A 22645-nucleotide genomic window follows, 5' to 3' on the forward strand; every position below is an offset into this window, starting at 1 on the left:
TTACTGGCAGAGTCTGCCCAAAAAAACACCTCTGGCTTTGCACGAGTGAAGTCTCAAAAAAAGAAAAAATTCACTCCCGTGGCCTTGTAAGGAGCAGCAGGAAGGAGTTGGGGTACTTTTTTTATCCTGCATCCAGCACTTGGAAAACTGCCTTCCTTTCTACTCCCGGCAATGTTAGTTAATTACGGCTGCCTCCCTTGACAGGCTAATCCCCCTGAAGATGGCTTGCCTGCCTCAATAGTCTTTGCTCCCTTGAACTAACCCCTAATTTGCAATGCCCCTCTTCCCTCCCTAGACACAAATCCCTTTCATCGCTGTCCTGATGCCACTCCAGGGCCGTCGTCTCAGGCTAAAGCCACCCTGAATTTCTGCCATATCCACTAGCTGCGCCGGGAGCTTTATGGATTCGCATGAATTGAAAGAAAAGTGGCTCCGAACTGGATCTGATCCCAAAGCGGGTGCAACTGTCATAACCTGACCCTCCCTTTCCCCACCATGACTCATATTCATACAGAGGTTCTGAACTCAAGCAAAACTCCCACTGAAGTTCAGAGGAGTTTGCTGGAGTAAAAAAAAAACCCCTCAGGATTCGACTCAGTATTAATCGCAATGGGACCGATTTTTAAGGTTCTTGGTCTTAACATTTCCAATGTGGGGGCTCAGAGTTAGACAGCAAAGCCCAATGTATTTAGGTGCCTAACTCCCTTCGAAACCAATGGGAATCAGGCACCTAAATATATCTGAGGATTTGGGCCCTCGGGCCGGAGTCTCATTTACGCTAAGGGCGTCTCTGCTGCATTGATCAGTAAGCAGTGCAACCCACCTAGTGCAGCTGCAGTTACAGTTCCTGTGTCTTATGCTCGTACGGGGAGGGGAATAAGCTGTGCTGGCAAAAGGCACTTTTCTAACTGCAGCCACACTAGGGGCTGGACTAGTATAATGATTTCAGTGAACGGTGATCCCTCTCTCCCAAGCAAAAAGAGTTATACCTGTAAAACTTTTAAGTGCAGACCAGGCCCGAGAATTCTTCATGCCACTCTGACCGCGTAAAGGTGGGTAAATTATACCCATTTTAAGGCCAGAATGGTGCAACTGAGACTCAGGCCTTGTATAGGAGGGAACAACCGTAATGTGTTGTGTTCTCGCCGTGCCCCCGATCTGCCCCCTAGGCCAGAAGAGGAGATTAGGATGGGCACAGGATTGTTCTGCCAGCTCCATACCAGCTGGAGGGAGGCATTTCCACCCACTTTAACACCTCTTTATGCTGGCAGAGTGACCTAAAGGGGCCTCGGCATCACCAAGGCCTGTTTCTAACCATTAGACCATGCTGCCTCCCAGACATTCCCTAGCCCTGGGTTTGCTACGCCCGATGGGAGCAAACGAACAAGGCAGAGCAAGGCTCCGTAAGCAAAGCCATGCACAGTGGTCACCCTCGCCGCTCTGCATTCTACGTTGCTAGGGGTCCAGGGCAGGATGTGCAGGCCACCAGCTACTCACTGCGAGCCTGTAACTCTGCATCATTTTATCAAACTCCTCATCAATCTTTTTATATTTCTCCTCCGTCTGCGGGGTCAGCGCAAAGACCTCGTCCCCTTCTGGGCTCTCGCATTCCCTGTGCTTCTTGTTCAGCGCCTGTTACGTTGAGAGGGCGGGGGAGGTGGCGGGGATGGGGGTAGGATTGGAAAGAAATCGAACAAAAGAAAAAAAGAAAAACATAATGAAGGATTTCTGGCCAGAGGGGCGCAGTACTTACACCGTATCGTTTGAAGAGGATATCCAGATCCTCGCTGGCTTTGCGGTATTTATCCTCCATCAGGGGGCTCTGGTCAATGGAGTCGTCTCCGTCGGGTTCCGGGCTGTCGCAACCGTTAAAACCTTTCTTTCTTAATGTCTGAAAACATAACCAGGACAGGTTGAGATCTGGAGCAGGGGAGGTATGTTGGAGAAGGGAGAGCCAGCAGGGTGTTGGATGCAGGTGCGTGATGGATGGAGGTGGCAGGGGCTTGTTTAAAACATTGTCACTACCTTCCCAGTAGACCTGGTTTGGAAACGGGACGGGGGGGCAATGTGGCTGAAATATGGGGGAAATTTACTCGAAATTTGGGGGGGGGGGAATCAATATTTCAAAAAACAAAAGAGTAAAAACATCCACAAAATGTAAAGGGGTCAAAAATTAATCCCAAATTTAAAATATTTGAAAAAGACAAATCATTTCAAAACCACTGGAAAAAACAATCTACAGAACGTTAAAAACTGGATTGGGGTGGGGGGAAGCATTAAAATTTTTATTTAAAAAAAAAAATCACCAAAAATGCAATCAGCTCGACTTCCCAGTTACAAGAAAAGGCCTACAAGGCCGGATCCTCATTTACACCGGGACGCCTCCACATTGCTTTAGTGGGATGGAGCTGCGGTTACGACGCTGTGCCTGTTATAATAATTGTAACTCTTCTGGCTTCATCCTTACAAGCTCAAAGCTCAGCTTTTCCACAGACTCGTTATGTGATCATGGGCAAATCCCAGGAGCCTGGGTTCTTATCTTTAAAGTGGGTGTATATGTAACTGATTGCCATTTTAAGGGCCCTTTACGCTGCCAGAGTGGTGTAAATGAGAATCGGGCCTGTAGTATTTAATAGACAACGGGTCTTTGGAACCCTCCTATAGAATTTAACAGAGTTTTATAAACTAATAAAAACGCACATTAACCCACGGAACTCACAGCCACAAGAGACCACTGAGATTAGCAGGATTCAGAAAGATTAAATTATGCGCCTTACTCTCATTTGTAATAAGGATCTAACCCATAGGATCTGATTAGGATTGTGCCTCTATTTTAGAGGAGAATATGACCCTATGACAGTGCAAGTGGGTGGAACTCCATTGACTTCAAAGGATCCATTTACAGCATGTATTTGGCCCTGTGCCAGCTCAGACACAAAACCTATTCTCCCACCATTATAATGATGGGGGGGGGGCAGAGGAAGAGGGGGGGACCCCTAATGATATTTCCTCTCCTATTAAAATATTTCCTCTCCTATTAAAAGACAAAAATATTACTTGCCCCAAGCAAAACGGGTGGGTGGAATTCTGCAAGATGGTTTTAAACAGATGTAAGGGGTTTGGGGCAATGTTCAATGGAACCTGCCAAGACCAACACAGCAGAACTGTATTAGAGATGTAGGTTGTGTCTGCACCAATAAATGATGTATCCTTTGTATGGCAATGACCTTCTTTAACTTAAAAAATAAACAAGCTCACATTTTTCATTGGCCAGCAGCCAAATTCACCTTTTGGCATAAGCTGGGTTACAACTCGGTTGAAATCAGGGGGTCAGGTTCTGATTTCACTTACAGTAATATAAATCCGAAGCAACACAACTGCAGGGGAGTGGAGTCACTCTGGATTCACACCCAGGTGAGATCAGAATCTGTCCCGGTATATTTAGCAGCTCTCTCTTTGTCATTGTCTTACCTGTTATTTACCAAATGCCCCCAAATTGCTAGGCACCTCACAAAACAAGGGAAGACCTGATTCTGTGCCAACCTGGCCTTTGGGGCATTCAAAATCTGGACCCAAATGACCCAGTTAGAGCCGATCTCAAAGAAGAACGTTGCACCCAGAGGAAATGCAGATATGAGCTAACCTGACCGAACTCTGATCTTTGCAGTGTTTGAAATCTGGAGCTGAACTTTGTGGCTTAGCCACCTTGGTCTGATTCTCATTTACACTAAAGGTCTTTTTACATTACTCTGCTAGTCTAACGGGGCCTGAAAATGGGACGTATTTCCATGCAAGAGCAATTGCAGGCCTGGGTTACACTTAAGAGTGTTACCGATAAAACGATTTCAGTTAAGAGGGTGATTTAGTTTACTCAAATAGACACAAGTAAAGGCCCTAGTGTGAACAGTTCTACTGCTGTAAAGGTGACTTAGACCTGGTCTACATTTCAAATTTAGGTCGACATAGCTACACTGCTCAGGGCACCCAACCACCATAGCTGTGCCAATCTAGTTCCCAGTGTAGAGGCATCTAGGTCAGTGGAAGAGAGGTTCTATCAACCTAGCTACGGTCACCCAGGGAGATGGTGTTCCTGTACTGATGGGAAAACCCCTTCTGTGGGCGTAGGCTGTGTCTACACTATGGAGCTGTAGCTATGCCGTTATAGTCCCTATCATGTAGACAAAGCCACACCTACGGTGATGTAGCTTGGCCGGTATAATCTCCATAGTGTCGGCACACCTATAGCTACACCAGTATAAACACCTTTGTGCCAATATAATGGCAGCCACTGTATCACTTTAACTACACCAGCATAGTTAAAGCAGTGCGGTTTTGTTTACACTAGCAATGGCTGTCAGGGGTGTGAAGAGGCGCGATCCTTGACTGACAGAACGGAGACAGCAGAAACCCACGCTGTAGACTCAGCCAATAGTCTACACTTAAAATGAGACTGACCTAGCTACGTCGTCAAATGTTGCACCCTGCGCAATCTAGTTAGGTTGACCTAACCCCCCCGTGCAGACATGGAAAAATTCTTCCCTCGACCTAGCTACCGCCCCTCGGAGAGGTGGAGTAACTGCATTGATGGGGAAACCCCTTCCATCGATGTAGGAAGCATCCACGCTACGAAGCTACAGCTGCAGTGCCATAGGTATGCCTCTGTGGGGTAGAGATACCCTCGGTTATACCGGCAAAGATGTGCTTTTACGAGCAGAGCTTGTTTCATGTGTGGGGTTAACAAGCTATACCAGTAGAATGTAACTTTGCAGAGAGAAGCTGCTTCCCCACTAGGATCGCTTTGCTGGTGCAGTATGCTGGTAAACACTCCTAGTGTAAACATGACCTAAAACTATCTAGGGTGGACAAGCCCTTAGCCGGGGAGAGAATGCAAGCCAAGGAGTCTGTAGCAGAGCCAGGAACTGAATCTGGAGTTTGATGGCAGCTCCTTAACTGCAAGACCATCTTTGTACTCTTAAGGAAGTCCCATTAATTGGAAACACAGGCATTCCATGTGGAGGCTCTGCATGCAGACAGTAAGAATCCTTCGGAGAGTTCGTACAAAAAGTTCCTGTCTCGTGTTCAGTAGCCAATTTACAGATTGCATTACATACGCACATTTAATCATTTTATTTTCAAAATACCAGAAGCAATTAGGCATTATTATGGAACCAGCACTTGCCAGTTTTGGGGTTTTTTTTTTTAAAGTCAAAGCAACATAATTTCCTGGAAGTCTTGATCTCTTTTCATGCCAAACTTGAAAGAGAAAAAAAAAATGCCTTGACAATTCGCCTCTCATCTTCCCAAACACAGATAAACATATCTGCTGCTACTAGGCCAAATTTTATCTCAAAGAGATTCCTTACCTACACTGTGAGCGCTGGGAAATATGGGTTTATAATGGAATTGACGCAGCGACGGTGGATGTATCTCTCACTTAAGATTCTAAGGTCCTTGGGGCAGGGACTGGCTTTTTGTTACGGAGTTTGTACAGCACCCTAACATTGGGGTTCTGGTCCATTTCTGGAGCTCATAGGTGCTACTGCAAGAAATAATAATATTTTTAAGTGCTTGAGATCTACTGATGAAAAGGTGTTATATAAGAGCTAGGTATTCTATTTTTATTTAATGATATGATGTAACGTTTTCTCTTATTGTATGCCGCTGGTCAAAATAATGGGAAAACCAATTTTATGACACATTTTGAAGCTGCTTCTGTTTTGTTGTGTTTGAAATGAACCCGCTCTTTCACCAAAAATTTTTAAAAAGCAGTATTTGTTACCAATGTTTTAATTGAAATCATTTTCAAAACTGTTTGGGTTTTCAAGTAAGCACACCATTCTGCTAACAATTTCGATTATAAAAGGAGATGGAAAATTTAGCCAAAAAAGGCAGAAATTTTCAGTCATACATTTTTCGTGGCAAGATAAGTTGCCAAAAAGTGTGCATGCATGCACGCACACACACACACAAACCTTTTTTTGTGCATAAAAATTTCAGTCATCTCTAATCCCTTGGCTGAATGAAAGTGAACTCAGTTTCCTTGCTAACTTACTTCAAATCTTAGGGGGCATGCTGGTTTGTTATTGTAGGGTGATCCATGAGCCAGGAATGCATCGACTAGTTAATTATTGCACAAGTGTGCACCATGGCTTGTCACTGTGCGTTGTTGCCTGTTCCATTCTGCTTTTATACCCTGCTCTTCACCGTAGTATCTAGCGTGTTACAGATTGCATATGAATGGAGGGACGCACCCACTAGCTGACTATTGCCTGGTTGCCATCAGTTTTATAATAATGAATTATTAAGTTATTATTATTTTGAACATTAAAGGGCTGTAACGTACTTTCTTCTCTCTTTCCCGCAATGTACACACATACAACCCATGCACACACTAATATACGCCGTCATTTTCAAAATGTAACACATTTTGCAGCGCTCGTATGATCTTGTATTGCCCGAGCTACAACATCTCAGCATCACCTTTGCAAGACAGGAGAAGGCTCCTTGGGCTTGGCCCAACAACAATATTAAAAACAGGGACAGGGCCTTGAGTCTGAGGTGTGGACGTGGAACTGAAGAAAGTGAGTCGGGTTTCAGGAGGGAGCTAGTCTGATGTGACGTCTAGTGGCTCTGGAGTGCAACCTGATCTCCAGGCTGCTACCAGACAAACACAGGCCTTTCAGTATGTAACAGGCCTCTCTGCACATTCAATAAAGATCTCTTTCCTACAACTCTAACTGTCTGCTGCATCAGTTATTGCTCGTGAAACAGGGCCTGTCATAAGCTTCAGATCCCAATGCCTTGGCATTAGGGTTACCAGCTTTGGCTGGATGACTTCCTGGAGGTTTCATCACATGACATTGTCTTTAATTAAAGATTAATCTTTAACTCCTGGAGACTCTAGGACAATCCTGGATGTTTGGCAACCCTACTCAGCACTGCTGAGCATATCAAAGCCCAAACCTCCCAAATCCAAATACCCCAGTACTGCTGCGACAGGATCCGAACAGTGACTGGGATCCTAATTTCATAGCTTAAAGTTACATCTGCGTAACTCAGTTCAGAATCTCAACTTAACTCTGTTGAGTTCCATCGTGGTGAAGGCCAAAAGTATAACTGGGTTCAAAAAAATAATTAGATCTGGTCATTGTTGGGCCTATCCTCCATGAACTGTAGCCAAGATGGTCAGGGGACGCAACCCCGTGCTCTGGGTGTCCCTAAACCTCTGACTGCCAGATGCTGGGACTTGATGACAGAGGATGGATCACTCAATAATTTCCCTTGTTCCGTTCCCTCTGAAACATCTGGCCCTGGGCACTGTTGTAAGACACGACACTGGGCTTTGGTCTGCCCTCTTATGTTGTTAGAACAACCAGGTGTGATGTGGACCTCGTTTGTACACTGTGTCTAAAAGACAAATATCTCCAATCGCATGCGCTTGTGCTGGATGCTTCTCCCAAGAGAACAGCGCCTCCTACTGAGCTGCTCAACCTGCTTCCTGTAGCACCAGCCTCCGCGCTGGGGTATTTGCGTCAGCACTGACTCAGAGAGGAAAGCACGGTCCACTGCCCCTCCCAAGCTGCTCCCTGCAGCACAGCACCCCCTAGCATAGGGGTTCAGGAGTGATTCAGAGGGAAGAGCCGGGCCTGCTTGAGTCACTCACACCAATGAAAGCTGAACAACTTCATGCCGTTTTACGGGTTGCAAATGAGGCAATGCGGTCTCCAACGCCACACTCCGGATTCTCTGAGCCAGAGATGGCTGGAAATGCTCCTCCACAAAGAAAGCCCATTCAAGGCATCTGCTTACTCAATTTAGCAACTTCAAATGCAATCTGGCACCTAACAATTCAGAGTATCTACTGCATCTATACTGCAGCACAACTGTATATATATATGGGCGGATACGCCTGGAACAGTTAAACATACAAGGTACAGGCAACAGGGAGTCTGATGTCTAGACCTGAGTTCTAAACCTCGCTCTGCAGCATCACTCTCCTTTTCTCTTTCCTGTCACATCCTGTGTCTGTCTTGTCTATTTACAATGTAAGATCTTTGGGGCAAGGACTGTCTCTAAAGGCTTGTCTACATACAGATTTCCACTGGTTTAGCTTGAGGCGCGGTGTTAAATTGGCACAAAAGTCTGCTCTTCTTCCGGATTACACCAGGTTTATTTGGGTTTAGTTTAGGGTTAAAGTTAAATCAAAAAAGATCAGATGAAACAAACTGCTCTTGAAGCAAAATAAGAGCCTCCACAAAGGGTTTATACCAGTTTAATTAAATCAGTTTAAGAGCTTGTCTACACTTGAAAATTATTTCAGATTTAAGAAAGGGTGTGAATTTAAAGTGCATAAACTGTTCCAGAATAACTCCACATATGAACACCCTTATTCCAGAATAAGAGTGTATTCCAGAATACCTATTGCAAAAGAGCTATTTTGCAATAGCTATTCCGGTTAATTTCTGCATGTAGACAAACTACATGCAGACAACCCCTCACGATGTGTGTGTACAGCACCATCCATATGGCCATTCTTATGTTCTTAAGCCCCAGTCCTGCAATAAAATCTGGCCGTTCCCTACACCCATGCAGACTACTAGGGTCCTCAAAGGTCCCAGATATCAGCGTTCAGGTCGGAGCCAGGGCAAGAGCTAAAGGCTTGGTTTCTCAGGGGTTTATCTGAAGGCCTTTGTCTGGGTCGGGGTGAAGGGTCTGCCAGGGGGTGGGTGTGTGTGTCAGAGACTCCCACTGGGAAGTGGTGCAAAAGGGCAGGTTTAAAGGTCACGATGAAAGAACCCAGTGGTTTCCTGCCTGGAGAGAGAAGCAAGCCAGCTGGTAAGGCCACCAGCACAGGAAAGGCTAAAAATAAACCCAGCTCCAACAACAACAATCGCGTTTCTCAGCAGCTGCGCTTGGCATGCTGGTTCGCTTGGCGACCCAATCACAAATGGAAGTGACTTCCCAGAGCAGATGGGACGTGGCAGCAATTTGGAAGGAACCTGGTACCGGCAGAACCCTAGCTACACCCAGCACAGCTGTGTGGGTGGCCTGATGGAGAGAGATGGCTTGGACGGGTTCACAACCACGGCCAAGGATTGGCCAAGACCTCCGGCTCCCACCCTCCTCACACACACACACCTTGAAAAAGAACCAAGGGATCAAGTTTTAACAAAGTAAAGACTTTCACAGTATTTTTCTTTAGAACTGGTAAAAAAAAAATCTAAATAATTTTTGGTTTGGTTTTTGGTAGAAAAAACTCATCCTTGTTTGAGAATCGGAATTTTTCCTGAAATTTTCGATTTTCCCAGCAATGACAAATTTAGTTGTTTTCTCTGGTTTTTGTTCTAACCTTTCTCCTCACTCCTCTCCCTTTTCGGTGGTGAAATGGAAAAAGCAAACAACAAAAATGGGAGCTGGGAGTAGAAAGTGGGGGGGGGAACCCCACTCCAAACCAAAATTTTTCACAAAGCATTTCAAATAACAATAATCCCTATCTCTTATCTAGGGCTGGTCATCAGGAGGTCTCAAGGTGCTTGACAAAGGAAAGCAGTAGCATTATCCCCATTTTACAGATAGGAAAACTGAGGCACAGAGCCATGCATTGACTGGTCCAGGCTAGTGGCTGAGCCGAACGGGGTTTTCACGATCAGCAGCAACTACAGGTCTCTCACAGCGTATATCTCCCTGTCCCATTGCTCTGAAATCTCGAGCAAGAAAATGCTTGGGGGCGGGGGGGAAGCAGTGGGCAGGTGGTTTCCTTTGGCAATGAGGTTACATTAATTGCCTCCCACGTGAGTGGGTGAAACGGAAGATCAAAGAAGGCTCCACGTAACTTTCAAAGAGGTGAATTCAACCCTGGCTGGCATTTCCCATAATGAATACCTGGGCTGAACCTTTTCAACTACCCTAGCTCTGCCCCAAACCGCATATATATTTGCCGTCTGGATATAGAACAAAGCCGCAGATGGAAGTGCAAAGGGAGAACAATGTTCAGACGAAATCTCCTTTAAGTCTGCCCTCAAAGACGTTCTGTGTGAGTGCTTAAAAGCCTCTCCAGCAAAAGGTACATAGGGTCCCATCCAAAGCCCACTGAAGTCAATGGATATCCTCCCACACTGACTTCAAAGCACTTTGGATCAGGGCCTGACTGTCTGGCATACCTAACACGATATGGTACTGTAAATTTAGGCTAGGATTGAAATGACAGATCTAGGGCTCCTGTAAGATAATTAAAAGCAGGGTTTGTCTTGTGCTGGGCCAGGTATTACCTACCAACCAGGGCTGGCTGAAAATGTCCATCAAAACGGTGATTCAGAGGCAAAAAGGGGGGTTTCGACTAAATGCCATTTTTCGTTAAAAGCATCTTTAGCTCTTCAGCAGGTCTTGGTTTTTCACAAGGTTCAGCCAGAGGAGGAAAAACAGGCCCTTCCTGTTCGAATAGCTGTCTGGTTAATTTGATGGACACACCACACGTGGCAGGTACAGAGTTTAGCATGGCTCAGATTCACTGGAAAAACAGCAAATACCTTTGGCCAAGTGGGGAACATTCCACCCTCACAAGAGGGCTGTCTCTGGGGACCAGGTGTTGGCTGGCACTGAGAACAGGTGATTTTACAGAAAGTACCGTACTCCATTAATTATAAAATACCTGCAGTCAAGGGAGCTGCACCAGTTTACACCAGCTGAGGATCTAGCCCGAGGTTCCCCACGAAACTAGTTCCCACTTCCCACCGCTGGCCAGCACTGCATTTACCAGCAGCCAGCCCGCCGCTAACCACGGCTACTTAGTCGGGCTGGTCCAAATGTTTTGAATTGTGACGTTTCAAGGACATTTTTTCATCAAAATGTCAACAAAGAAAATGGAGTTGGGGGAAATTCAGCTCCATTTCTGGGAAAAAAACAACAACAACCATCCCTTCTGCCCCTTTTAAGAGCAGCTCTTGATATTATTTTTTTGTATTCCAGTAGCACCTGCAACCAAGATTTGGACCCCCGTTGCCCTGAGCTCTGTGTTAAGACAGCATGAGAGCGCTGCAGTGCTTACAGGAGGGGAGGGGAAACTGAGGCACAGGGAGTAAGTCATTTGCCCAAGGTCACACAGCAGGTCAGGGGCAGAGCTGGGATTAGAACCCAAGTCTCCTGACTCCCAGCACAGTCCAGTGCTGTATCCATTGGATCACACCACCTCCCATTTCTCTCTACTGGTTGATTACAAACACGTAAGCCTTCTAAATAATTACATGATCATACACTGCTCTCCCAGCCCTCCTCTGCTGGCTCTCAACTTAGACTGAGCATTCTGGGGCAGGGAATCCATCTGCAGTGGGGAAGCACAGTGCACTTCTGTGGAAAACAACAACGCCATGTGTCACGTAGGTTGCAGGGTCTTTAGCACTTGCTAATCTCCATCACGGCCCTTTCTGGCCTTTGGGCAGCTTGTTCGGAGGAGGAGGAAGGGGGAGACCACGATTTGTTCAAGAGCAAGGCTGGTTCTTTCCAGGCTCAGATGACACGCTGCTCTGATGGATTGAAAGTGCCACCAGCTGGAGCAGAGACAGCAACCACGGTGGGCCGCATGCTCAGAGCAAGGCTTTGGCCTCTGGATCTCAGAGCTCTGAACTGCATTCAAAGGACAAAAGGCCGAATCCAGGTCCCATTCGATCAACAGCTGGAGCAGTCAGAAGAGCAAAGGTGGGTCGCAAATGGATTTAAGACAAAATTTTTCACTTTTTAGTTCCATCGAAAAATTGGAACATTTTCAAACAGGAGGGAAAAAAACCATTCCGTTCGTTCAAAATTTTTAGTCGAAAAGAATTCCCAGTTTTCAACCAGCCTTAGTTCCATTGATAAGAACATAAGAACGGCCATACTGGGTCAGACCAAATGTTCATCTAGCCCAGTGTCCCGTCTTCTGACAATGACCAATGCCAAGTGCCTCAGGGGGAATGAACAGAACAGGTGATCCTCAAGTGATCCATTCCCTGTCGCCCATTCCTGGCAAAACCGAGGCTATGGACACCCTCCCTGCCCATCCTGGCTGAGGAGCCATCACTGCTATGTCCACTGGTTTGTCCCTTCAGTGTGGCCTACCACAGATGCCCTTCCCTTTCACAGATGGCAGCTCTCTTATTTTATACCCAGGAAGAGATTCCCAACCTGCTTTGCTTTTAAAGAACAGCTCTCTAACTCAAGAGCCAGAGGGAAATTCAGGGCATGTGAGAGCAAAGGATGCTCACTCAGGATGGGGGTCAACTTCCTTTAAAGGCTGTAATTGAAACAACCCCAAACGCTGGAAAAGTTTGCATCTTGATCAGAACTTACCATCTTCACCCTTGTATGCCGGATTTGCCATCCCCTGCAAATTGCATTATCATTTAAAACCGGCATAAAGAGCCGCCATGGGCAGCACAAGAATGGCCGGAAGGGAGAAAAACCAGGCCCCAGATAGGGCTTCTGTACGCGGGAAGGGAAGGGAAGAATGCTGTGTGACTTTAAATGGATTCAGAGCGTCCAGTCCCCTGTCAGCCGTGCTCCCGTCCAAGTCGCTTACCAGAAACTGGCACATCAGGCAGGCAGTGAGGAAATGAGAAGCGACAGCAAGGAGCAAAGCCGGCGTGATCTCAACTTTAACCATCACGTGGCTGCCAGCGTGCCTGTCTAGGAGACTCATCTGTCCCTCGCTCGATTAAGGAAACCCCCCTTTGCACTCAGAGAGATTTTCCTCAGACTTAAAAGCTTGGAACAGCCAGAACTTTGCCAGGGCCAGAAAGAGCCACGGGGGCCATGCAGCTAAAATCCTCTGCTGACAGGCGCTGCCATTTTCACTAACGCTTGCAACATTTCTCTGCAGGGCATTTCATCCGAGACGGGTCCTAATGGCAGCTGGAGTTCAAGCAGCCCTCTTAAACTGGGCCAGATCTAGCCCTCTCCAAACTGTGTGACTCATGCCTCACTCTCTCCCGCCCTCTCTCTGATTATCCACTAGAACCTGCAGTATTACTTACATTCAAACATCATGATGCAGGCCCCCGCAAACTCTTGAGATTGGCTTTAAAATCATAAGATTGACTTTAGCGTTATATGTTTGTTTCTTTGCGTTTATTTTCCATCTGATTTCTGTGCTTTCGGATGCCCTGTTTTCAAGCATTTCTCCACAACCATAAGGGCTAGGAACTTGTTTTTTAAAAAAATGAAAACTGAGATTCTCAATCATCACAGGATTCCAGGAGCTGGGGCTTTAAGAGAACCACGTGCAAGACTCGAGACAATATCATGAGCTGGCAGCACCTTATCAGTGTTTGGAAACCTTTGAAAACTAAGCTGCCACCCTCCTCTCCTTGCCCCAATCAGGAAAATGAAACTGATCAGCCCCATCAAAACCCTGCCATGTGCTGATAGCAGCCTGCACAGCTTCCTTTATACATCTGCCACCCCGTCTCTCATTTTGAGAAATGCTGGTGGACAGCTTTATAATAGGACACTTCTCCTTTCTTCCATGTTTTCATGATCTGTGAGATAGTTCTCACTGCTGACACTCCATGGGTGAGCGCTACCATCTGAGTCAGCGTCCACTGAAATGAATGGGGCAGCAGTTATTTCAGGCTCTCTGCAAATTTCTCCTGTAATAATAATCCCAAGCTCTCATCTAGCACTTTTCATCAATAGATCTCCAAGCATTTCACATAGGAGGTCAGTACCATTATCCCAGGGTCTAGCAAGGGGCATTTATTCTTCATGAGCCTTCTGTTTGCCCTGCACTCAGCAAGGAGACCAGGACATTGCTTCTTGGGTCTCCCTTCCATCGTCAGAGAAAAGCAGGGAGGGATAGCTCATTGGTTTGAGTACTGGTCTGCTAAACCCAGGGATGTGAGTTTAATCCTTGAGGGGCCGTTTAGGGATCTGGACCAGAAATTGGGGATTGGGCCTGCTTTGAGCAGGGGGTTGGACTAGATGATCTCCTGAGGTCCCTTCCAACCCTATGATTCTATGAAAAGAAAACGTGCTTCGCTCTCTGCAAATCACCCATGGAGAGCACAGAGTCACTTGCCATCCTTTCTGGATTGTGCAACCAGGACACTGGCGATCTAGCTCCAGACCCATCTGGCTGCTGGCGTTTACATGCAGGGAAATAAAAGAGGATGGGGGCTTCTCACTGCAAATCATATGACAAGTCAAGGCAATTTCTTGGATCTACAACATACCAAAGGTTGGGAAGAAGGGGGGTCGGATTCGCAGTTACGCTAGCCCAGAAGCTCAAAGGTATTTAGGCACCTAACTCCCACTGATTTCCGTATCTGGGCCTCTGTTCCTGTACTCATGTCCAGGATAAAGAGAGGCCAGTTTTAAGCCATCTTTGTGCTCCCCATCTTTTAGGGTCCTGCCTGGCCCCCACAGGTAAGATAGAGCAGCCTTTAGATCTCTCTACCCCACACGTATGTGCACACATGAAATCACACACCTATGCTCAAGCTCACATTCACACACACACACACACACACACACAAACACATGATCACATGCACTCACATGGCCACGCTCACACATGCATATACCCACTACACACACGTTCGTTCACACATGCATATTGGTGTATACACATATACACGCTTGCTCTTGTACTCAAACACACATATTTACATTCACACACACACACATCCTGTTCCTCACACACACACACACACACGCTCACATTCACACACTTGCCTACATACACACACACGTTCACACTTGGCTGATTCTCAGCACCCTTCCTGCAGCTGATACCAGGCTAAATTGACACTTCTCCAGCTAACACCAACCCTCCCTGCTTCCCCAGCCAGCAGCTTGTCTCCTTGCACAGAATAAACAGCTGCCTCCCCCTTCAGAGACCAATGCCATCACCTCCTCCTGGCTCCCACCCTGCACATCCCAATCTGCCTGCAGACCAGATTTTCTACCGCTTGGACTTCTCGCTAAAAGTGCTTACCAAGGGTTCGTTAATGCAGATCAGAGCCGATGCTCCATCCGGGACTAGAGACACATAGGCCAGAAGGGAGAGGCAGGAAAGCAAGTCCATTTGGGATAGAGCTTTGCATCTGAGGACAAGGTCACATTTAATGCAAAGGAGACCTCTCTGATAGGGTAGCAGCAGTGTCAATGATACTAAAAGATATTGTATCCCAGAGTGGCATTAATATTTCTTACAGGCACCAACCGAAATCAGGGCCCCACTGTGCGTTGCATACAGCCAGAGAAAATCCCTGCCCCGAAGATCAGACAAGCTAAATGGACAGGACAAAGGATGGGAGGGGACACAGAGAGAGACGGCAAAGTGACTTGCCCAAGGTCACCTAGCAGGCCAGTGGTGTGGTTGTGAATAGAACCCAGGTCTTCCTGTCCAACACACTAACCACTGAGCCATGTTGTCTCTTCTGAACGGGAGGCAAGGAATCCCCATTGGCTTGAATTTGCAGGGGAGGGAGGGAAGCTGTGTAGAGAGTCCAGCGATACATCCTTATATCAGGGGTCCCGATCCCTCAGCTGGTGCAAACTGATGGAACTCCCTTGCAACCAGGTGACACCAGCTTAGCCTCTGGCTCGCCACATCTTAAAGCAAAAGGTCCCCAGCTGCTCTGCGAGCCAATGCCTGACATTAAAAAAACAAGCCACTTGCTGCTGCTCCATGGGGATGAGCCGTCTAATCCCTTCTCGATAGGAAACACCTTAACAGAGATTTATATATGGGCTTGTCTCGTTGGCAAAGCGAAAAAACAATCAGCTCAGGTAGCAAATTAAAAACTCTCTGTCCTCAGGGCTCCAAAGGAGACTCTGCGTTCCGTGCACGCTGGAAGCTCAGTCATATGATGAACCTCGTTAAGATGCTGTTCAGGGTGGAGGGCAGCAGACAGGGAATTGCACCAGGCGCCCAAAGCAGCTTCCAAACCACGACAAGGACCCTGCTGCAATTTCTGGCTGTTACTGCCTAGGAAGGGTCAATGGAACCTGCTCCCCTGAGCCAGGTCCTCAGCTGGAGCAAATCAGCGTAGATCGCTGGCATCTGTGGGAGTCGTCTCCAGCTCCTAAAGATGCAACTTCCTGTCACTCAGTGCATGGATTGTGGCTAAGGGAAAGGGAGCATGTCTTAAGTGCCTCTGTGTGCTGGCTATCCCTGGCTGCCTGCACAGCCTTTTAGGGCTGGGGGAAGCTGGGAAAAATCTTAGCACAGCCTCGAGGCTGCTCTAAATTGTGCTGGGGTAGCAGTCTGGGGCAGGAAGGGTTAAAAAAGAGGTTTAAAAGCCCATCCATATGGGGTCTTCCTCTGCTGGGTGGTTGGGTAGGGGAGAATCCAGTGTGTTTGGCCCCACTGGCAGATTGCAGAGCCCAGAACATCAGTTTTCTTGCCCATCAACTAGTATTTTTCCTCTCCCGATTCATTTTTTTCTTATTTCAGTTTTGGATGCAGATCCATCTATTTATTTGATGCAAACAAAGCATTTCCCCGAGTGCCAGGGACTGACTGACGAAACTCGCTGGATTTCAAGTGTTTGGATCTTGGACCATAAGGAGAGGAGAATGCTGCCCAAAATGTTTATGATATTTTTAGGCCAAGACAAATCTGTCGAATGGTGCGAGCTATGCGGAAATAGCACCATGGAGAAGGCTGGCGAGGATGTTTTATAGACTAGCAAAGAAGGGACTTCACACAGCTCCACTCACGTGGGAGCAAATGGCTACATTTCTTGGGTGGGGGCAGTTATTCCGCCCAGGCAGGGGGATTAATTCTGAGCTCACTGGCACCAGGGTAATTCCACCGACTTGAGTCACAGAGGATTTACACCAGTGCCAATGAGAGGAGTATCAGAGCCATTGTGGGCCTGGATCTAAGCTCGCTCAGGACCTTGTATGGTCATCTACACCAGCGCAAAGCGGGGGTGAAACCCCATCAGATCAGGAGGGCAGACTTTTTCACTGACTTTGCAGCAAGTGTAGATGCAACTACCCAAGGGACAAGGTTCTCATTTACACTCAGTCCCCCTCACACCTCTACGGGAGTGGGCGTAAATTACTCTCACGTCAACACTTCTCTATACTGCCAAAGTGGTGTAAAGGGGCTGTCACGCAAACAGGTCCCATAAGAAAGACCAAACGGCATCATCCCTTGTCGCCCAAGTGAATTCCGAGCGCTACAGGTTGTGTGTGTAGACACCACTCTAACTACCCCGGTAGAGTTAAAGTGGTGCAGCTCCCTAGTATGGATGCAGATCTAGCAATGTAAGGTTCTCACACTGGTGTAGCTATGCCTGTACAGAAGGAGAACAAGTTATATTGGGATAGGACAATATTATACCCACATAGCTGCACCCACACTAAGGGTTGTACTGTATATCGGCAAAAACATCACACCCCTAACAACCGTAGTTATACCAGTACAAAAACTGTGAGAGAGACCATGGGTTTGTCTACACTCACATTTGATAGCGCTCCAACTTGCTGGCCCAGGGGGGTGAAAAATCATCCCCCTGAGTGCAGCAAGTCTGAGAGCTTTAAAGCCCTAGTGTAGGCAGGCAGCGCTTTGAAGTTTCCAGTGTAGTTACACCCCAAGTCTACATGACAGACTTCTGGTGGCATAGCTGTATCAGTCAGGGTGGGTGGAGGGGGGTGGTTTCTGACCGACAGAGCTTTGCTGGCACAAGATGAAGTTCTAATGGCAACACTTCAGCTTGCTTCGCTCGTAGGAGAGCGGCTTTGCTATGCGGGTACAGAGCACAGCTTTGCCCGGACAGCTGCGTCCACTCTAGGAGCGCTTTGCCGCTCTAGCAGACTGGTATTGCAATACCGGTAAAGTGCTCCGAATGTAGACACAGCCTCAATGAGAATCGGGCTCCAGGATTTTATCAGCTGAACAAAGAGGTGGAAAGCTTCTTAGTTCAAAGCTTGCTCTCCAAAAGCAATGAGGCATATATTTGAAAGAGAAAAGAAAAGAAAAGAAAAGAAAAGAAAAGAAAAGAAAAGAAAAGAAAAGAAGCAAGATTTGGGAGGATTCCAGTCGCCCCCACTGCCCTCATGAAATCAAAGCCTCAGAGAGATGAGGGAGGCTGCCAGATCGCACCACAAGGATTGAAAAGTAGACATGACATGGCCAGAACAGCAGGGGGGAGAGGATTTCTCTAGCAGCGGTCTGAAGAGGTTAAACCTTGCTGCTGCGTGAGGTCCCAGCACCATCATTCTGCCTGCGCAGTGGTTGTGCTGCTCCTTTCAAGGGTCCTTTGCATCCAGGCCGCCTCTAGCAGACAAACTGAATGACTAGAGGCTCTGTGTGCTCTGCGTGTGTTAATTTACGTCCGCCCATAATGGCAATAATTACCCAGCCAGCCCATTCATTTGTCTAAATTTGCCCGGATGCAGAGGGAGTTGTCCACATGCAGCTTCGTCATCAACAGTGACAAACGCAGGGCTCTAATCACAGCTCTCTCCGCTCTTAGGAACATGGCGCCTGTCTCGCTGATGCTTTTGTGCTTGTGAATTCGCTGCTGGGGGAAGGGAGCTGGATCGACAGCTGAGAGGTGGAGACGATTCTCAGTTCTGGCTGCGTCAGTGGAAGTTCTGCACAAACACGGCCATCTTCACTGAGGAGTTACCTCGAGTTGTAACCCCAGGGTTGCCCCAACCCCATCCACACGCAAAACCCTATCACTCCAGTGCAGCGATGCGATTCATTCAAGCGGTCTGGCCGGAGAGGGATGTACAGGCCAAAACCTGAGTGAGCGCAACTCATCGGCTGCTAACACGACCGCTCGGTAGTGTGGACACAAGACAGCAGCACGGAGTGCTTTCCCACAATTCCCCCCGTGCGTCCCTAAAGGACAGACAGGGTCTCCCACAATTCCCTGGGAAAAAATTCACAGAGCAGCTCAGCTTCCTGCAGCACAAAGGACCCCAGGATGTGTCCCCAGAAGTCCTAGCACCACACGAGCGAGTGCAATGCCAGTGTGGACACAGCAACTTGAGGGTTATTTCACAATGTGGCAGTCCTCACCCGAGCTCGGCTCACACAAGAGGAATCACTCAAGTGTAGATCACTCGAGCTAACTCTGCAGTGGGAAATGACGCAGAAAGGTCATCTATCAAACCGCAAGTGAGCACAACTCATCAGCTGCCAATACAGTCACCCTGGAATGTGGACACAGGCTAGCGCTCAAACACACCCCTACGTCTGGTTTTTTTCAACACCCACAACTGGGTCTAGATTTTTAGAAGAGTCCAGCTTCAAAGCTGGCTGGGAAACAACTCTTCCCCACCATCTTGGTGAAAAATGCTGACAAAACATAACAAAAAGTCTCTTTTTGTTGAAAAATTTTCTGCCCTGAAAATTTTAGGGTTGTGACCGTTCCCCCCACCCCCCACCCCCCCGGTTTTCAACGAAAACCCAAATATTTTCATGAAAAAAGAGTGCACAAATACGTGGCTTTTAAAAAAATCTGTTTCTTTTTTGACAAAAATCCAAATATTTTTGTCAACAAACATCTTTTTTTGTGTGGAAAATTTTGTTTTTGATTAAAACCCCCCTGGTTTTTGATGAGTTTTTCATTGGAAAAAATGCAACGAGCAGAACTGGTTGCATTTTTTTCCACTGAAAAGCTTTCACTGAATCAAAAAACAAAAAAACAAACAACCAGCTCTGCTCAGCATCCATCTAGGCACTGGAAGAAGCAGCCCACGAGCAGGGGGTGGGACTAGATGACCTCCTGAGGTCCTGTCCAACCCTGATATTCTATGATTCTATGATTTGCAAGAGACTTCTGCACACAGCAGCTCCCACTGTGACACTGATGGCCAAACTTCCAGAAGAGCCCAGCACCCAACACTTATCCAATGTGCTACACCCTTGTGCAAACCCTGCCACTTTTTTAGGTGCCTAAAATGGGAGCCGAGCTCTTTGGAAAATCCAACCCCCATGGTGGAGGCTGACCCCTTGGAAATTTGTCCCGGAGTGCTTCCAAAATTCTAGCCCAACTACTGTGCCTCATTCCTAATTCGGCTGGATCCTCATGAGGGCAGAGATGGGAGCTCAGTGTCTATCGCCCATACACTCCTTGGCCCTTGTGTTGAAAATGCCCAGAAGGCAGCTAATTAATGTAATGGCTGATGTGTCTCAGTGACCACTTGCCCACTGGAAACTGGACCGAGACCCACCAAGCAGCAACCAAACGTGTCCGAGTGTTCGTCCTGGATTGGATGTTAGCAGCTGGCCTAGAGGTGAAAGGGAATGCTAGTGATCTCCTACATCAATCCAGCCATCTCCCCCAGGCACCTATCCTGTGCACCTATATCTCAGTGCACAACACCTAATCGTATGAAGGACTCCCTGAGTGCGGCGAATACATGCTCCTTTCATGAAATCTGCTCCAGCAAGCTTTCCTCCTCGTGTAAATACTCCCATTGAGATCAAGGCGATTACACAGAGGAGCAGGGATTGTGTGGGGGTAGGGATCCTGGTTTCCATCATCCCCTCGATCCTATTTGCAATTTAGAGCTTTATCTCAAGGTCAAGATACTCTGCTCCATGGCCTCCTTCCATCCAGAACCAAGAGCCCCTCAGTCATGCATTGCTCATGGAAGAAGCCACGCAGTAGACTAGGGTACAGCTCACGTTAAGAGGCAACCATCCATAGCTCAGTCATGATAGTGGCAGTCCCATGAGGCAACAACTGATGCCCACTCTCCTCTGGGGCAATCCCACATTTCCCTTCACTTGCCTTTCATTTGCAAGGGCAAAATACATCAAGTCATGGTGTTTAAAGGTCAGAAGGGACAACCAGATCATCGAGTCTGAATGGCTTGCAGCACAGCCCACAAAACACTGCCCAGCACCCACACACCAAACCCAACAACCGAAGTATCACAGCCCACAGGAGACTGGACTTGAATGAGCCACAGGCAGAGAACAGGAGGGACCGAGGTGCACCAGGGCCCGAGGCCCCTGATTGAGATAGACCCAGATAATCCTGCATTCACACACTGCCCAATATCCCTGCCAATCTGACCCGGGGGAAAATTCCCTTCCCACCCCACAGATGGCGATCAGTTAGACCCTGAGCATGGGAGCAAGAACCAGCCAGCTAAGCACCGGAGAGAGAGAATTCCTCCCCTCCAATGTCCCATCCACAGCCGTGGCCGCCCCTCGTGGTTTGGAGAAAGAAGGTAAAGAAATACCCCCTGAACACATGGGAAGGGCTGGTAAATACAAACGTTTGCAGAGTGTCTACATTAGTATTTTCCAATGGGGTTGGTTAACTCGAGTTAATTGGCGCGTAATTAGCTGGAGTGACATACTGCCCCTCCTTATCATTCACGACCCAGGAGTCAGACCCAAGAAATCATGAGTTTGGCTTCAAAAATAATGAGATTTATAAAAGACAATAAATTTGGGCTTCTTTTTATTTGCAATTTGGTTTTGAGCCTTCAGGGTTCACTCACACCACATTTTCCAGCTTTTCTCCACAGGCAGGGCTAGAAACTTACTTTAAAAAAAAAAAAAAGAAAAGCTTACATTTCCACATCATCCCATGACTCCAGCAGCTGGTGCTTTAAGAGAAACACCACACAGTGCGAGACAATGGTACACCTGCGAGAGCTGGCAACACTGGAGTTACAGAAGCACCAGCCCCAAGCATTCCAAAATCATGAGTCGGGTCTAAGGAACCATGAGACTGGCTTTAAAATCAGGAGATTTTAAAGAAATAAATAAAGTTGGGATCCTTTCACTCGCCTTCTCATTTCTGAATCTTTAGTGGCCACATTTCCCAGGTTTGCTCTGCAATCTCCAGGGCTAGACACGTCCTCCTTTTTTTAAACAAAAGTTAAGATTCCCCCACCATCACACGCCTTCAGGAGCTGGGACTTTTAAGGGAGACATCAAACACGGCGAGGCTCGCCATTCTAGCAAATCTGCAGCGACTCCGGATTTGGCAACCCTGGAGTTACAAACAGGGCCTCCGACTCTAGCCTCATTGAGGGTGGGGAGAAGGGAAGGCCAGGTCTCACCTCGATTATGTCTGCATTGGTCCGGCTCTCGTGTGGCTCATTGTACTCGGTGTATTTGAGAAGCACCTTGTCCATGTCCGTGCTGGCGTACTGGAACAGCTTGTTTGAGTGGTTGAAGATGATCAGGGCGATCTCGCAGTCGCACAGGACGCTCAGCTCGTAGGCTTTCTTCATCAAACCGAACTTCCGCTTGGTGAAGGTCACCTGCAGGGAGAAGGCAAGAGATTCATAGACTCATAGATAGATCCTGCAGCCTGACCTGCTGCCTCACAAAGGCCGCTGAGCTCCATCCAGTTTCCCCCGGACTGAGCCCAGTGACTTGTGTTTGACTAATGCGTCTCGTCCAGAAAGGCATCCAATCTGGATCTGAAGGGGGGTGGAAAGACTTTGGATCCATGTGGTTTATGTGGGTCATGGATCTCCTGACTGGGCCAGCCATGCTGCTAGCATGGACAGAAAGGGGCACAAAGGTTGCATATCACAAGCAATGGGTAGGCTACCGAGCGAGGCGTTACGGAAGATTTAAAGGGATATGCAGCTGGAGTGGTGGGAGCAGAAGACTGGGAAGGAGTTGGAACCATTTTGGTCATTAACCATGAGAAAGAGAGAGGGGAAAAGGGGA

The 22645-nt window shown here is 47.5% G+C and overlaps 1 protein-coding gene across 1 annotated transcript in view; it reads right to left on the bottom strand.

The window, feature by feature from the left end:
- Window positions 1–22645, bottom strand: part of MEF2D (myocyte enhancer factor 2D) — a 168562-nt gene that overhangs the window by 30564 nt on the left and 115353 nt on the right. The window contains exons 4-5 of the mRNA XM_084614166.1: window positions 22024–22227; window positions 1754–1891 (exon numbers count right to left, since the gene is read on the bottom strand). Coding sequence (XP_084470292.1) covers window positions 1754–1891; window positions 22024–22227 — 342 coding nt within the window. The remainder of the gene's footprint in view (window positions 1–1753; window positions 1892–22023; window positions 22228–22645) is intronic.

This window comes from Lepidochelys olivacea (genome assembly GCF_965140295.1).
Source record: "Lepidochelys olivacea isolate rLepOli2 genome assembly, chromosome: 24".
NCBI lineage: Eukaryota > Metazoa > Chordata > Testudines > Cheloniidae > Lepidochelys > Lepidochelys olivacea.